The sequence below is a fragment of the Lontra canadensis genome, unplaced genomic scaffold (genome assembly GCF_010015895.1).
Source record: "Lontra canadensis isolate GAN:19392208 unplaced genomic scaffold, GSC_riverotter_1.0 scaffold19, whole genome shotgun sequence".
NCBI classification, from domain to species: domain Eukaryota; kingdom Metazoa; phylum Chordata; class Mammalia; order Carnivora; family Mustelidae; genus Lontra; species Lontra canadensis.
In genome coordinates, this window is record NW_022631013.1 from 12949583 (window position 1) to 12967846 (window position 18264).

Here is an 18264-nt window from a genome sequence, read left to right on the forward strand (position 1 = left end):
ATCATTATTGAGTTTTCAGTACTGTATTCTAATACAGAAATGTTCTCTAATTAGGTAAGATCTAGGCTGATTTCATTCCTATTAAGTCCTAGTACATGATAGTTTATTAAAATGAGAGTATGTAGATAGCGTTTGTCATGTCATTTACTAATTAATTATTGTGAAACAGTTTAGAATTTCATAGCACAATATAAATACTGTTGCTATTTTTATTAGTAATAATGGAAGTTTTTAACTGGTGACATTACTCAGATGAATGAACATCCAAATGCTTGCACTACGTCCAGTGGCATAAATGAACAGTGGGGCTAAATTTGAGGTTCTTTGAATGAAATCACTATCAAAATAAAATAAGGGTCACCATGAAGTATGCTTTCAAAATCTTGATTAAGAAGGATCTCTTTATCCCTAGTACTGTAAAACAGAATCCCTGTTCTCTTTGTATTACTAATTTCTTCCTGATTTTGCCAGAGTATATACCACACTCTCAATGTGAAGTAGGGGAGACACTTAGGAAGCTATATTAATTTATGCAGACTTTTTAATATGTCAGAGCATAATTTTATAGGTTACCTTCTAATGATATCAAGAAATTGATATCATTATCAATTTCTTGATATCATTAGAGGATAACCTATAAAACCCAAAGCATCCAAATTATTAACAATAACTAAAATGTATTGGATGCTTACTGTGGGCCATGTGCTTTATATGTGCATTACCTCATTATTAATTTATTAATATTTTGTGAACTCTTACTATATGCCTGGCCCTTTTTGGGGTCTGGGATATAGCAGTGAACGAAAACCAGACAAAAATCCCTGCCCTCACAGGGCTTGCTTCCTCCTTGCCTCAAAATGCAAGTGGAAGGACAGACAAACAAGCAAAATATATAGTATGTGAGATGTGAAAAGTGACATGGAGTTTTGTTTTGTTTTTAAGCAGTGAAGCAGGGTAGGAAACACCAGCTGGATGGAGCTGTCAGTCTTTTAACAAAGTGATCAGGAAAGCCTTACTAATGTGACCTTTGAGCCAAGATTTGAAGGAGGTGAAGGAGTGCACCATGTTTTTCTGGGCAAAAAGTGATACCGGCAGATGGAACAACATTAGGACTACCTGTAATTTCCTCAGACTTAGGCAATAAAATAATTTAGAGGAATTCCATAAAACTTTTGCTCTGCATCCTAATCCATAGCAGAGATTTTCAGTATTCAGATTTACTTTAAACACATCTGTTGGCCACATGATTCATTTCCACTCTATGAAATTTTGGAATCTTTAACATCTACTCATTCACCACTTCTTTATTGAGCACTTTATATGTTCTAGCTTAGGCATTGTCAGACTTCTTCTGTAGAGGGCCAGATAGCAAATAGTTTAGCTTGGCAAGGCCATATGGTCTCTGTCATAACTCTACTCTTAAGGCATGAAAAGTTGCCAAAGATATCTGGGTGGTAGGTAGTTCTGTTTTAAACTCTTTGAGGAAACCGCATACTGTTTTCCACATGGTTGCAGCAGTTTGCATTCCCACTAGCAGTGCAAGAGGGTTCCCTTTTCTCAGCATCCTTGCCAACACTTGTTTCTTGTGTTTTTCATTCTAGCCACCCTGAAAGGTGTGAAGTATTATCTCATTGTGGTTTTGATTTGCATTTCCCTGATGATGAGGGATGTGGAGCATCTTTTCCTGTGTCTGTTGGCCTTCTGGATATCTTCTTTGGAGAAATGTCTGATAAGCACTGGGTGATATATGGAATTGCTGAATCATTATATTATACCCGGGAAACTAATACAACGCTCTATGTTAACTATACTAGTATTAAAATAATACAAGAAAAGTAGCCCCAGATAATCTGTAAACAGATGTGCCTGGCTGTGTTCCAGTAAAACTTTATTTTCAGACACTGGATTTTGAATTTCATAGAATTTTCATGTGTTGCAAAATATCCTTTTTTTCCCTTTTCTTTCTTTCTTCTTTTTTTTTTTTTTTCCATTTAAATGTAGAAGCCATTCTCGCCTGTGGGCTCTACAACAACAGGCAGTAGGCTGGATTTGGCCTATCAGCCATAGTTTGCCAACACTTACTCTAGATTCTTGACATAAGGATGCACAGAGGACTAAACAAAGATATCATACCTCATACACCTTACATTCTAGCAAGGGGGAAGCAGATAATAAACATGAGAAATACGTGAGAAGGTGAGATAGGGAAAGGAGGATCAGGAGTACTGTGGCCTTTATTCTGAGAGTATGTGATGGGAACAAGCCAAGGAGAGTTGCACATTAGTGTGGCTTTCCTATGTTCTGTATTCTTAAGGAGAAGCCAGTAGTGCCAGGGGGATACCTACCATGGGCTCTCCTGTGAGGAAATCCCTATTTGCATCTGTACCAATCAAGGCAAAGTTCCAGTGTTTGGATATCCGTCTTAATTTGGTCCTTATTGGCTCCCCCTTGTTGTTACTGCCTGATTTCATCTTGTCCTTTCGCATAGGATTTGAGCCAGTGGAGTTTGTTATTCCAGTGGAATAAACATAGTGAGCATATTTTCCTTCTCCTCAATGAACCTGGATATCTTGTCTCAGGGGTAAATTGCCATATATTTGCGTACACACACACATACACACGCAGAAAAATTTATAAACGTAACTTTTTCGAGAACATTTATTATTTGAGGGGTGGATAATTCTGTTTATCATCAGTTTTTCATTTACCAGCTAGTTACTGAGCACCTTCAGTTAGCCTTAGACTAGATTTTCATGTCACTCAGAATCTAGTGCCTTCCACTCTGATTGTTAAAGCCCTAAGTTATCTAGTCCTTCTCCATCTCTAGAACCTCCTCTTCTCCCACTCTTCCTTCACCTACTACACTTGCAAATTTACAGATATTTTTCAGATACTTGAATTTGGTAAACGTATGCCCACCTCAGGGGTTTGCATCCCCTGTGCCTCATGCCTTAGGCCTAGAATGCTGTCCCCATCCATTGCATACTTCGGGGGGATGGAGGTGGGACTGGTCACAAAAAATGACCCTCCCAGTGAGAGTTTCTCTAAAATTCAATCTTAAGTCACCACCAGAGACTCTCAGTCATATAACTCTGTTTTCATTGCCTGTGTGCCATTTATTACTATCTGATATTGTGTGTGTGTGTATGTGTGTGTGTTTTGTCGGTTTATCTGTCTTCCATCACAGGAGATGTGAGCAGTGATCTTTTCGTCTCACTTTTCGATTATCTGATCTGTTCTAAGATATCTACCATGTATTAGGCACTCAGTAATTATTTATTTAGTAAATCAGTGAAAGAATGCATGTATATGCTCATGCCATGTGCCCAGCACTCTGGTAAATATCACTGATGGGGGCGCCTGGGTGGTTCAGTGGGTTAAAGCCTTTGCCTTCGGCTCAGGTCATGATCCCAGGGTCCTGAGATTGAGCCCTGTATCGGGCTCTCTGCACAGCAGGGAGTCTGCCTCCTCCTCTCTCTCTGCCTGCTTCTCTGCCTACTTGGGATCTCCATCTGTCAAATAAATAAATAAAAATCTTAAAAAAAAAAAATCACTGATGGAGGCATCCTTGAACTTGTTCTGCTGTACTTGTCCCCTTCCTTCCCCCATACCCAAACTAGTCTCTTGAAAGTCATCAGTGTACTGTTCTCCATTTCTTTCTACTTCTAATAAACCCATTACAATCTGGTTTGCACTTCCACTCCTCAAATAAACTGTTCACGACAGTTTCCAGTTGCCAGCTACTTCCCGATCGTTAATCCAGTGGATTTCATAGTCTTTATCTTATTTAACCCACCAGTAGCTTTTGACAACATCTTCCTTGACACATTGTGTTCTGCCTTCACATCCATGACATATCTCTGGGTTTTATTTCTTTCTCTTAAACCATGTATATGCTCATGGTTGCAATTTTGTGTCCCATCAGGTAACACAAAGATGGAAAAATAATTTCTGCTTGACAATTTCATGTCTTCCTGGCATTCTATACCTGAACAAATGTGTGAATCACTGCAGTAAGTGAGTGGTACATTGCTTGTGTGCATCCCTATCAAATCTGTGCTTGACGACCTTCAGTTTGTCTTCATTCATGAACCACATTTTTTTATTGGAGAATATAAGACCTTTTGCTGTGTTTTTTTATTATATCCCAATTGATAAGAGCTGAGGTTGTGAATTTTATTTTGTGTAACCTATATAGTCATTTCCAGTAGAAAAGAGCTTCTGGGTTACTGTTACCCTCCAGTTTTCCATTTTGGAAATGGAAACTGAAAGTAAAGTTGTTTGAAAACAGTTTTTATAACCTATAGATAATTTTCTGGTGTCAAGAAAGTAAAACCTCCACAGACCACCTGTTTGCCACCTTAAACAATAGTAACAAAATTAGTTGGCAGAACAGCACTCTTCGTTATTGCATTCCATTGAAGAACGTAAGCAGGGCAAGCCTGGCTGGCTCAGTCTGGGGAGTCTGCAGTTCTTGACCTTGGGGTCATGAGTTCAAGCCCTGTGTTGGGTATACTGTTGACCTAAAAAAAAGATAGAAAGAAAGAGAGAAAGGGAAAAAGAAAGAGAAAGAGAAAAGAAAGAAACTTACCCAAGTTTATACCCCGTCCTTAGCTTTCTTGCAATATCCAAAAAGAGTGGAGTGGGAGGGCAATTAGATTTTTCTCCTTCTGTTTAAGGCCCCCGCTGCCTCAGGGGTTTTGCTCTGTTTTCTCCCTTTTCTCTTATTTCCAACTCCTCCATCTCTACTAGCTTTCTCAGGTGTTCAGATCTCTCTCTCTCTCTCTCATTCTAATAGCAGACTCCACCAAATCCCCTTCCTAGGTCTTGCTCAATCTTCTTCTGCCCCTTGTTATTCAGCTTCTCGAAGTAATATATACCTGTTGTCTTATATTCTCAACCTCTGTTCAGTCTTTTTAAAATACTTCCTACTGGGACACCTGGGTGGTTCAGTTGGTTAAGCATCTCCCTTTGGCTTAGGTCATGATCCCAGAGTCCTGGGATCAAGTTCCACATCTGGCTCCTTGCTCAGTGGGGAGCCTGCTGCTCCCTCTGCTCGTGTTCTCTCTCTCTCTCTTTCTAATAAATAAATAAAATCTCTAAAAAAAAATTTCTTATTGTTAAATGTAACACGTACATATTAAAAAGTGCATAAAATATATACAGTTTAGTAAATGAGTTCCATAACACACACATAAGTTCTATAACACCACTGTGTTCAAGAAATAGAAAATTGTGGCTACCCAAAAAGCCTTTGTGAGTTTTTTTCTCCCCCCTGGGAGTAACCACCATCCTGGCTTCTGTGGGTTATCATTTCTTGTTCTTCCTTACGGTTTGTCACCTTTTTATCCACTGCTTCACTCTTCAGCCTGTTTGCCTTCTACTCTTTTTTATCTTTCCACTAATTCCAAGATTCTCACACTAAGGTTATCGATGAAAGGTTGACAAATCTAACAGATGTTTCTCAGTTCTGATCTCACTAAGCCTCTCCTATATTTGACACTGAAGCTCAGTGAAGCTCAGTTCATCCTTTTTGAAGCTACTCTGTAAGGTCTTTGACTGTATTCTCCCGTGGTTCTGCCTCCTTCAAACTTTCCTTCTCTGTCCCTTTCTCAGGCTCCTTTGTCTGCCCCTTAAGTGTTGTTGTTCCCGGGTTCCGTCCTGCATCACTGCTGCTTATACTGGGTGTGGCGATGATGTCCGCTCAGATCACCTTAGTCTCCACTTATCCAGATTTCTTCCAGATAGACCTGGATGCTCACACTTGTTCCTTAAGCTTTACTCTCACGGAGACACCTGCCTGGTGGACATCTCTACCAAAATACACAACATCCAAGTTAGACTTCATTATCTTTCCCTCTAATTTGGCTCTTTTTTCCCCTGCCTTTTCTGAAACAAGTGTTGGTACTATTGCTAATTCACCCAATTTAGAAACCCAAAAAGTATTCCATTTTCTCCTTTCCTTCATTCCGTGTCTTTCCAGTGTTCAAGTGATACTGGTTTTATCACCTCATGTATTTGCCAAATCTGTTCCCTTTTTCCTATCTTGTGCTTTACTCTTAGGACTTTAGGTCCTCATCACCTCACTGGCTTTCCTTACAGCCACCTTCTCACTGCATCCAACCTTCTCCTCTCATACTCACTACCACCACTCTCCTCTGCCCCTGCACAACTCCAAGCCCAAATGGTTTTCTGAAATAAAATTCTGTTTGGCTCCTACATTTAAAACTACACTTAAAATGGAAAAGCCCAGATAAACCCCAAGCTCCTTAAGATAATTTATAAGGCCCTCCCTTCTTTGCCCTGCTTTCTCCAGCCTCATTTGTCAAGTTCACCTGGATGTGCGTGTTGTACGTTGTCAGCATGTATGCTCCTTCTCAGTTTCATGCCATTGTTCATCCTGTCCCTTCTACCTAAGACTTTCCATTTGACTTCTACTTAATCCTTTGAGAGTAGATTTAAGTTTGACACTTTGAAGAAAGCTTTCCCTGACTTCTTCCACCCCATCCGATGGTGGGTCCCCCTTGCCACTGCATTCATACCTTGTACGTGTTTCTGTCACTGTGCTTATTACATCGTTCTGTCATTATTTATTTATATGACTGTCACGTTCTACTCGCCTCTTGTGCTTCTCTGAGAGACCTGATACCAAGCGCACAGTCCTGGGCACAGTGCCGAATGCAATGAGGAGTGAGGGAGAGGAAAGAACACACTGATTTCAAGTCTGAAAGAATGTCATGTTACACACTTTAACACAGACAATCATCTGGACATGAGGTCCTCACACAAAACTCTAGGAGGCCGTCTCTCTAAGGAGTCTCTTACCGAAAAGGAGCTCTTCGGGAAAGAATCAGGTTTCAATTTTCTTCTAACATGTAATAAACCCTCGCAAATACTCATGTTGCAGACCAAACCTGGACCACCCAAAAAGCCGAAGACCCCTTCTGGACAATCAGCCTTAGTGTATTGCTACAACTGTGGGCAAGAAGGCCATTATGGACACGTAAGTTTGAGTAGTGTTGGGGCCTAAAGCATTCTGTTGTGCTGGGAGTGGTTGCCAAAAGATGAAACGAATGTAATTCTAAATGCTTACTTTTTTAATAAACTAACATCCTGAAGTAAGATTTTGTATATTTTCAGCCGACTGACTTCTCCCATCCCTGCCAGAGTAAGGGATCTGTCAGAGCATATTCTTCTAATTATTGTAAATATACAGGAACAAGTTAGGCTAAAACAAATACAGAAGCCATAAAATCAATCAGACAGATAGAAGTAGTCAGCAGAATGGTTACAGTTCTCATGAGTTCTTATGTTTGCTATGACTTTGACACAGCCAAATCCTGATTTTAGATTTTCTGTGTAGTTCTCCAGTATCTCCAGTGTTTACACACAATACCCTTAAATCTTTATCACGCACATGTAAACCCCGATGCTGGTGAAAAGAGAGGGCCTGCATCATTGACTAGCCTGAATGCCCCACAAACGTCCAAATTCCCTATCCAAACTCCACAAACGTCCAAATTCCCTATCCAAACTGCACAAAGTCCAAATTCCCTATCCAAACTGCACGTTCCCAGCCCCAACTGAAAGGGCCAAATTACGTGTGTTTCAGGTATGGGGGTGTCAGAGCAGAAGAAACTGGTTGCCATGGGATGGGAGGGAGTCTTCTAGCCAGTTGTCTCACTAAGTATGAAGCAGCAGCAGCTCAACTCAGAGACAGGCTGCAGTAAGAATCGACTCAGAGTTCTCCTGCATTCTGGGAATCCTGCGGCAGAGGAACAAAGGCGGTGGCACAAAAAGTAGAAAATCTATATGGAGAAAGACATCCCTAGTCTCCGGGTGGGCTCCTAGCAGCCTAGAAACCAAAATAAACTAAAATCAGATCCGATCTGATGACAAGAGGTGGAAAGCATTCAGTGGGGACAGAGTCCTCAAAATGGGTAGGGCTCTGAGCAGTAGGATGGGGGAGGACTGCCCTTTGTGACTTGAATTCTGACCATGCAGACCCTCGGGCTGAAGCTCAATAGGCTAGGGAGAGACCGAATGGCTGGGAGAAGAAAAGGCCCGGGCACAGTTCACAGGCACATGAAGTTTTTCTTCTGTGTTGGGGCAGCAGGACCAGGGGGGGGAAGGATAGAATAGGAGAGTAGGGTGAAGGTCTGATCCTCAGTTTCAGTTTTTGCTCTGCTACTGGCTTAACCGTGTGATTTGAACAACCGACATTTTCTCTCTGGTCCTCAGTTTCTTTATATACACAACAAAGAAGTTGTACAGGGAGATTTCTCAGTACTGACACAGGGATCCTGTTTCCAGTGTGAACAAATCCATAGTACAGTGATAAGGGTGGAGAGACTGTGCTGTGTACTTCCTTCATTTCCATAGAACTCACACTGAAAGCCTTATTAGAGAGCACTTCTTCTTACAAAATTATCATCTCTAGATCTTTTCCTGCTTTGTGCATTCCTCCTCGTTGCCAAAACTCAGATGTTGCCAACACTGTTTAGGAAACCTCTCCACATAAGCATTCCACTGCCACACAGATCACATAGGTGTACAGTTCATGCTTGCTGACCTCTTTAAAGCAAAGGGGTGTGATTTTAGCATTTATGTTTGTTCAGTTAAAGAAAAACAATTACAGTTGGACACATATTGGTTACTAGTCACTCCTGCTAATGTAGATAGGAAATATATTAAAAACATTTGGAATTTATCCCTGAAATCTAGATTTAGATAGTTTCTAATTTACAATAAAGCAAATTTGGCCGCCTCGTCACTGCCATAGATGAAGAACTCTAGATTATTCACACTAATGAAGAAGATCAGTGATGTGGCTAATCCAGAACAGTAGATAAATTATATAGCCAACTATCAATTGTCTGTGCTAATGGAGGGGACCAGCGATGTGGATAATCAAAATATAATTTACATTTAGCTTTGGAAAATATTTATGGTACTGTATAGCTCCGTATAGTCACACCAGTCTAGACCATACAGGATCCAAATAGGAGACTGTGCAGATGATTAAAGATGTCTGAGGAACCCTCCCCTTCGGTTTCAGAAATACAGCTCTACAGATGTTACCAAAGAGCCTCTTCATGTGGAAGATACTCTGAGGTGAATGTGGCACCGCCCTGCCCTGACTCCACTCACTGTCTAGTTGGGGAGGCAGGGACCATCCCAGGCATCTCTGCGGCAGGCAGACTACCAGAGGAAACAGTAGGAACTGTAGGCAGAGAGCCTACTCAAGGAGCGTGTGAAAGTATGAGTGGGCGCTGGGAGTGTGTCAGACCTTTAGTACCTCTTTGTAATTTTAGTTATTTCTTAATATTTTATGGTTAGAGTCTCTCTTAGTCCACTTAGGCTGCTATAAACAAACCGCCATAGACGGGGTGGTTTATAAACAACAGCAATTTGTCTTGGAGTTCTGGAGGCTCGGAAGCCCAAGGTCATGGCTCCAGCAGAATCGATGTCTGGTGAGGGCTGCCTTCCTCGTAGATGACACTTTCTTGTCGTGTCCTCACAGGGGTGGGATGGGCTAGGGAGCTCTTGGCGGAAGGGGCCCTGTTTTATAAGAACAATTAATCCCATTTGTCAGAGCTCCACCATCTGCCCAAAGGCTCTACCTCCTAACACTGTCACGTTGGGGGTAAATTTTGGTTGGGGGTGAAGGGAAGGGTACAAACATTCAGACTATAACAGAATCTTAGACCCAAGTCTTGCATGGGTGTCCTTTCTTCTGGGAACTTGGAGCCACCATGGATAGCTATTTATAAAAGTAATTCTTTATGTTACCATACAGGTTTGCCTTATAACTTGCAGGATTCAAAAAAGCCCCCAAAGATCCAGAAAGTCAACAACACAGTATCTCTAAAGGTAGTTGGAAGAAGGAAATAATAAAGACCCTAAATTATTAAAATAGAAAACAAAATTAATAACATCAACAAAACCACCAAAAGTTGGTTCTTTGAAAATATTTTCTTTTCAAAAGAAAAAAGACTTCTAGAAAAACTACTGAAAGGAAAGGAAAAGGTACAAATAGTGAATAAAAATTATAAATAGTTTAAAATTGTTTAATTATAAGAGAATACTATACAAACTTTATAAAGTTCAAAATTAAGTCTGAAAATACAGATAAAATAAGCAATTCTATAAAAAAAAATACTAATTAACCAAAATGACTGATGAAAAATCTTACATGGACCAATACCACTAAAAAAATTAAATTAGTAATCATAATTCTCTCCCCTGAAATATATCAGACCCAGAGAGTTTTACAGTCAAGTTTTACCAAACCTTTATTCAGAAACAGATAATCCAAGAGATCATCACCCAGTTTATTCTGTAAAGCTATTATAAACTAAAGTTCCTTCAAAATTTTTATAGAATGATACTGTTTTTATGAAGTCTGCACACTTCAAACTTACACCATTGTTTATTGTTTATTAGTTGTAAGAGTAAAACATATGAGAATGGCAGGCAGCAACTTTAAGACAGTGGCAGTTTCTGGAAAGGGAAAGAGAGGAATGAGGCATGGGAAAGAGGATTTCAATTGTATTATTAATGCTTCACTCCTTGGGACAAAAATTGAGGTAAGTAAGGTAAAATGTTATGATTTGATAAAGCCTAGTAGTAGGTACAGATTTCCATTACTTTATGCTAAAGCATGTATTTCGAATGATTCATAATTTTTTAAACTCTGCAAATTATGTTCCTAAGTGTGTGGCTACCAGCTTGGTCAGATGTCTTAGAATTATAAGTCAAATATATTATGCCAAAGTTACAATAAGTCAACTAAATGTTATGTGGCTGTTTCACATATTTTCTTCCTAAGGGGTATTCTAATTTTCTTCCATATCTAACTAAGAAGAATTAAACATTTATAAAATACATTTTAAACAGGATGGCAGAGGATAGAAATGGGGAAGTTCCAAAGGGAAGCCTGTATCAGAGAAAAGAAAATTTGGTTCCAGACATACTAAATGAAAATATATCAACAGGTCATGATAAATAAAGCCTAGTATATTGGATGTGGCTCGGGCCAAGAATGTGATTTGGGAAATAGCAGCAATGGAAAAGCCGGAGTCATGAGAGTGGGAAGCTGACTTAGGGTAATGAGTGAGAGGCGTGATCTCATCTTGAGTAGGGGGAGTTAAGAGAAGATTCCTTTGGGGTGTTTCAGAATTACCTAGGAGCTATATATAACCTGCCACCGTCATCCTACTCCCCACTATAAGAACCACTGCCCTTGTTAGCAGTGAGTGTTGGGTTAGAAGAAGCCTGCAAACCATTTATGTGAAGGGAAAAGAGCAAAGGGCTAAAAATGTACACCCACATTTAGGGTGTAAATGTGAAAGGAGAAGCACTTGATGGAAGGCTGTTTGTTGGGAGAGACAGACAAGCAAAGGTCTGAAGCAACATGAGGCCAAATAAAATAAACCCGCTGACAGAGGAACCAGGCAAGTGCAGTGGAGATTCAGTCCCAGTTGCTGTTGACTCCGACTGGGGGCGGGGTTTGGCTGGGAAGGTTGAAAAAGATAAGGATTTCATGGGTATAGAAGGAAAGAAAATCCAAGCCTCAAAGAAGCAAGTAAGCACGGTTGAGTGTGGTTGGGTGTGATTGGGTGTGATCTTCCCAGCGTCCCAGTTAAGACTGCACCCTTAGCCAGGTATCCCTGGTGTGGGGCTCATCTCTAACTACAGTGGTTTGGAATCTTGCAGAAAGATGGTCTGAGCAGTGCCCTGGTAACATCATAATCTCAAATTTGGTAATTTGAAATAATAATTTCAAACAACTTGCAGGAATGTACAGAAAGACGAATGTTTAACCAGACCTTTCCAACGTCTCCGTTCATCTACTACTATGATGACAAATATGAAATTCGGGAGAGAGAACAGAGAATAAAACGAAAAGTGAAAGGTATGTTACTGACTTTTTGTGAGATCCACCTTTGCAGTAGTTCCTAAATACTTTCTTCTGCCCTGTCTTTCCCTGCTAAGGGGGTCATTGGTTAACACAGAAAAGGTTTTTAAATAATTGTCAGAAAAAAACAGAACTTTCTTGATCTCCAGAAATCAGGCACCCACCTCAGAAACTGTGTTATGTTCTATTCATAGTAAGCATTTTTCTCACATAATAACCAAAATGTCCAGAACATACTTCCAGCCATGTAGGTATTCAGAGTTTGTAAAGGCTCCTTTGAGATTTTTCTGTTTGGCAAGTAATTATTTTTTCCCTTTTTATATCCCTAGTATTTTTCATGGAAAGAAGAGCTTTCTCTGCTAGGTGATTCCTGGTGATCCCTGGAGCTTCTCCAAAGAAGTCTGTTCTTACCGGCCATGATTACGGCAGAGCTTCCTGTCCACAGCCACCCTCTTGGGTTCCTTTTTTACTGTCACTAACGTAAAGTTCTTCTGTTTTATAATTTGAGCCTACTCTTTCGACTTCTTTCTTCCCATATCCTTCACGATGGTTCACCAAGTTACTTTTGTTGCTTTCAGGACAAACAGTTCTATATTTTTCCAGTTCACCCATACACTGTTAACTCTTTGCAACTTCTTGTTATTCTTTTCCCGACTTTCTCTGAGTTTGGGTCTTCTTCAAAAGGAACTACTTCTCTACTCCTGCATATTTTACATATGACATTTCATATGAACTTTATCTCAACTATAGAGAGAGAAATTATAGTACATGAAGATACTGATTAGGGAACTAAATTAAAAAATTTAAAAGAAATGCACTAAAATGTCACCTCTGCATTAAAAGATTGTGGCTACTGTTTTATTTTTTATATACTTTTCTGTATTTCCCAGGTTTTCTATAATGAGTCTTGATAACTTTTATAATGCTAGAAAAAACATTTGTTTTCCCTTTTAACTAGTTAGATTGACAACTCTGTGGCTACTTTGAGGTTCTCTATGTTCTATTGGAATTTTTATTTTATGATAAAGCCTATAATTAATTACCTTTGCTCTGTATCCTAGAATTCATTATTTTTTGGTCCCCTAAATACTTGTATTTCCACCTGTTTTTTTATTGGCCACTTCTTTAATCTTTCAGGGTCTTGTTGGCATGCTCATTTTCATCCCTCACTGGAACCTCATCTCCCACTTACCAATTAGAATCACATCCATCAAACACTTAGAGTAAGGGTGCCAAGTCCCAGCAAAATTGAACAGCAGGTCCGGTCCAGAACCTCTAAGATGGCCGTATGTGTGTACTCTCCAAGCCAGTGATGTCCACTCTGGAGGAAAAATCTCCTGTGCGGTGTGGCATCCCCTTCTAAGTCCTGTGGCCAGACTTTATCTTCAGAGGGAATTGAAATGTCATATGAGTCTGTCAAAAGACCATTTTATACATCTTGTTTCACTTTATCATGAAGGGCTACTTTATCACTGTGAGAACTTGAATTGGTCAGACCTGAGTTTTCTTCACAAAGCTAGGATGTTTACTGCTCTCACTAGTCTTCATCTCCATTGTTCAACCTAATTCAGCTGTATTGAATAGAATAAATATCATTGGGTTTCTGGATATTTTCCATTTTTAGCAATCAGATGCAGAACTAGAACCATGCAGTTTTTGGTGAGTGGTTTTACCTTAGTGACGGCTATTTCGAATGTCATATCATGAACATTGCATTATCTGGTTTCCCTCTCTGCTGAGTTATTTACAGACCTGTGACAGCTGTGCATGGACTGTCTGGTTGCTGAAAATGCAGAAATACTTTTCTATTTTCCAGAACTCCAGAAGAATGGGGATTTCCCTAGGCAGTTCAAGAGACCTCACATGGAAGTTGCAGATACGCGGTCCCACCATAACAGGAGGAAGAGCCATGCCTCCCGTAAAAATAACAGGTGGCCTCAAGAAAAAAAGGAAACCCAAAAAGAGGCAAGCAGGAGCAATAAAGAGCGTGAGAAACACAGGAAGGCTGACAGGTGTCATGAAGCAGATGAGGACTTCCCCAGGGGCCCCAAACTCCACTCTTCTCCTGGCTCTTTCAAAACCCAGAAGGCTCCCAAGTCCTTCCACCACTCATCACATTCCCATAAGCCAAGAGAAGACAAGCCGCCCAGAGAGGGCAAGCGGAACAAGCATAAGAAAAAGGAGAGCTACTTGGAGGCCGATGGCAATGATAATTTATTTCTCATTAAGCAGAGGAAAAAAAAGTCTAAGCTGTGAAACATCTTCTGATTCAGCTTTCTGGTGTTTGTCTGGTTTTCATGCCTAGAACATCCACAGAAGATCTTTACTGTCTGTGATTAAATAAAGTGAATCTTTTGGTTCTGTCTGTCATCTCCGCCATACCTGGAGCTGCTGAACAAAGACCATGGAGATCTGCAGTCTCTGTATCCAACAGGTTATTAGATGTAGGGAAAACAAACAAACAGATATACTCAGATTTCCCCTGTTCTCGTCCATCATTTTTACTCAGAATCCTAGGGATAAGAAGAAACAATCTTTTCAAGAAAAAAAAAATTTTTTTTAATGTTCTGAAAAAATAAAAGCTCATCAGATATAATCTATCTGCAGAGGAAGTATGAAAATTAAATCCTTGCAGGAGGACAAAATTCCAATATGAAAAGTTCATCAATCTTTTTCAGCATTACTTTTTTCTTTTTTAACATCGGGAAGAGTAAAAGCTATAAAATCTCAATCCAGCTGTTCTCGCTCTTGAGGCTGGTGTCAGAATCTTCCAACGGTCAGAACGTGAGGCTGAAAGATCAAGGATCAAGGTGTCATCATTGAAGCCCCAAAGAGGCGGAGAATTGGTCTATAGCAAAATACCAGCGCCAATGGCATGAGGTGGATTTCCTGGGACAAGTGAAAAAGAGTCATAAAAAATTGTAACATCATCACAGTGCAACAGTTCTCATCATTTTTACAGCCACACTTCAAGGAGACTGTCACTCAGATGTATAGAGATGGCTACTACTGCCCAACTTAAAACACTGTTTTATTTTCACGGGTTTTTTTAACTACCACAAGGCTATACAGAAGTTTTTGTACCTGTGAATTTTTTGTACTTATCAAAGCCTAATGTTAGAATCGGAAAAATAAAATGTCTGAAATAGAGTAAATAAGCTTGTCTGTTATGTAACAAGGCAATGTGAGTTTGGGTGACAAAGGGCATGGTTGGGTTAGACAAGGGACTGAAGTATACAGGCTCCACATACCGGGCTCCCAAGGCCCTTGTTGGCCAAGCACTAGCTCTATGCCAGAAGAGAATGAGATGGAGTCAGTTAACCAGAACAGTTCTATAATGTCGCGTTCTTACGTTTGTGTTTTACTCTCTGTGAAGTACATGAATTGCTGTGTACCTGGTAGGATCCGCCCTCTTACCTTCTGCAGGGAATGGGAGAGTGTCTCCCCCTAAAATAGCTTGAGCGTCAGCTGAAGTCTTCAGCCCACCGCCCTCCTCGTGGCTACTCTGCTCTCAACTAAGTCTAAGTTGTTCTTTGTGTGTTGTTTCATGGCTTCCTAACCTCAGCTGGGCTTGTTTTGACCTTCAGGTAAGTGGCCAGAGTCTTTTACAACCCCCCTAAAAGTGACAGCCATGAGAAATGGCTTCACACAGTGATAAATCTGAAATAATTCATGGTAGTCCTCATTAAGACCTGGGACAGGCATGGCTTATTTTTGGTGTGGTGTGACTGTCATTGCTTCCACTACGAAGGCATCTCCTTTCAGGGCAGAGTGGATTCCTTATGTTCTTTCATACATGGCAGATTGTTGGGAGAAAAGAAAAAAAAGGGCTCTGTTTTTTTTTTTTTTAATTCACTTCTGCACATTAGCCTATACCATCCCCCATTTATTTTTTTTATTTTTTAATTAGACAAGCTCTACGATATATGTTCTAGGATATAATTTACCCTTCAGGTCCATGCTTTTTTTTTTTATTAAAGATTTTATTTATTTGACAGAGATCGCAAATAGGCAGAGAGGCAGGCAGAGAGAGAGAGGAGGAAGCAGGCTCCCTGCTAAGCAAAGCCCAATGTGGGGCTCGATCCCAGGACCCTGAGATCATGACCTGAGCTAAAGGCAGAGGCTTCAATCCACTGAGCCACCCAGGCGCCCCAGTCCATGCATTTTTATGCAGACAGGAAAGCAGCTGAGCTGGTTCTACTTGTGGGCATTGGGGTGGTAGGAAAGAGCAGAAACAGGAGCTTCTGCTTCCATTAACTCTTCATTGCCTTAGCACCTGAGTCTTTCACCAAATGTTCAGTTAAAGTCATTCCATCAGGGACTCACATACTAATTTTCCATATGAAAATGGGGAGTTAAAAATAGAGATTCCACAATTGAGCAGATAATATTTTACTTGGATAAATACAATTGAGAAGAAGCAGATGTCGCAAACAATAAGAATCTGTTCAGTTGCTAAGTTTGAGCAGGCTAAACATCTTTGGCCTCTGGCCCCACTTAGATTACAGGGAGCCTAAGTGAGTCCTTCCCTGGGCGATAGCTTGCTTCGTGTGAATCGAATTCTTAGAATCGAATGGAAAGAAACTGCCTCCTGTTCTCTCAATAGAAAGTCTTGTTTTCATGGTCTGTGCTATTTGCAGTCCCTATTATTCAATCTTTATTTTTGTTACACAAGGGTTACATGTTCATTTGAAGGGAAGAAATTTTAAAAAATCATACAGATTCTTACACCCAAAGATAGGTTAGAATTCTTAGTCGACTTTTTTCTATACATATTTACGTTGTTTTGTAACCTGTTTTTTCACTTAATGCATTGTAAAAATCTTTTTTCCAATCCAGTATGTGTCGACATCATTATTTGTAATGGCTCCGTGATATCCTGTTGTATGGCTGCACCATAACTTACTTAACCAGCTTCCAGTTGTTAAACATTTTCGTTGTTTCTAATTTTCATTATCTTAAAAAATTCTATGCACATCGTATCTTCTCTGATTATTCTGTTGTGATAATATAGAATTTGTGGGTCTAAAAAAATATGCATGTATTTCATGCACCTTTTAACATATATTGCCAAATTCCATTCCCAAAAAGTCCTAATCCTCCCCAGTCATTTATGCATTCCTGGTAGTGTGTGAGAGAGTTTGTCTTCCCACTCCCACAATAATGGGATATTGTCATTCCTTTTTCTCTTGGCCTCTCTGATGGGCAGTGAAACACTATTTGTTAGTGCTACAGTGAAAAGAGTGATGTGTGCTGTGTGTAAAGAGGCAAGATTAATTGTATATCAATCTGTTGATAAAAGATATGGAGAGAAGCTTCTCATAGGAAATAACCAAAAAGTCTTCTGCTAACAAAAGATTACATACAAAATAAGAGACTTTCATTCCTGCATAGCTGTCTTGATCCCCTGATTGTACCATTTTTGATTTTCACAATTTAGAAGGTACTACTGGCATCTTGTGACTAGAGGCCAGGGGTGCTGCTGGGCATCCTGTGTTACGCAGGACAGCTCTTCACAACAAAGAAATACTAGCCCCAGATGTCTTATCCCAGAAGTAATTCTGCCAGTGAGAAGGGGAGCACAGGTGTCCTGCTACATCTGAAAGTAGGAGCCAATGTATCCTTCTCTTACAAGGCTTATTCTGTCATCAAACTGTGCTGATATTTGAGAGTTTGATGTGACATGTCCCATTCATCTAAAATAAGGAGAGCAGCTCCATGGCATGAAGGGCTACAGAACTTCTGGACCACTTTGTGGAAGGACAGGGCCACTGGAGACAGCCGGCTGAGGGGAGATACTTACTGGTCTAACTGGGAAGCAAAAGCACTAGGGCATCAAAAAGGATGTAAGCTCCATTAGGACAAATAATCGTGGCATGAGAACTAAGGGAGTCAGCTGGTGGGGAAGGAAGGAGTTGGAGATTATCTAGTGGGACATTCAGTTGGTCAAGAATGTCAGGTTGTGGGCGCCTGGGTGGCTCAGTGGGTTAAACCTCTGCCTTCGGCTCAGGTCATGATCTCAGGGTCCTGGGATCGAGTCCCGCATCCAGCTCTCTGCTCGGCAGGGAGCCTGCTTCCTCCTCTCTCTCTCTCTCTCTCTCTGCCTGCCTCTCTGCCTACTTGTGATCTCTCTCTGTCAAATAAATAAAATCTTTAAAAAAAAAAAAAAAAAGAATGTCAGGTTGTAGGAATCATCACTAGGACCCAGGCCTAGCATAAATCCTTAGGTTTTACACTTGGGGTTAACATTCAGGGAAGTATCATTTGTTGGAAGACATGCTCTATTACGCATGCCTTGCAAAGAATCACTTTGCCTGTTGAAGCTGTTTCACTGTTGCTCTTTC

At 40.3% G+C, this 18264-nt stretch overlaps 1 protein-coding gene across 5 annotated transcripts in view; it reads left to right on the forward strand.

Moving 5' to 3' along the window:
* The window catches only part of ZCCHC7 (zinc finger CCHC-type containing 7), a 246296-nt gene extending 231738 nt beyond the window's left edge, over nucleotides 1–14558 (forward strand). For 4 of the 5 annotated variants that reach the window (XM_032860608.1, XM_032860607.1, XM_032860610.1 and 1 more), the window contains exons 7-9: nucleotides 6908–7003; nucleotides 11800–11917; nucleotides 13737–14558. In XM_032860608.1, the coding sequence (XP_032716499.1) occupies nucleotides 6908–7003; nucleotides 11800–11917; nucleotides 13737–14176 (654 nt within the window). In that variant the 3' untranslated portion in view covers nucleotides 14177–14558. The remainder of the gene's footprint in view (nucleotides 1–6907; nucleotides 7004–11799; nucleotides 11918–13736) is intronic. The other variant, XM_032860611.1, reaches the window with a different exon arrangement.
* Nucleotides 14559–18264: the final 3706 nt, after the last annotated feature.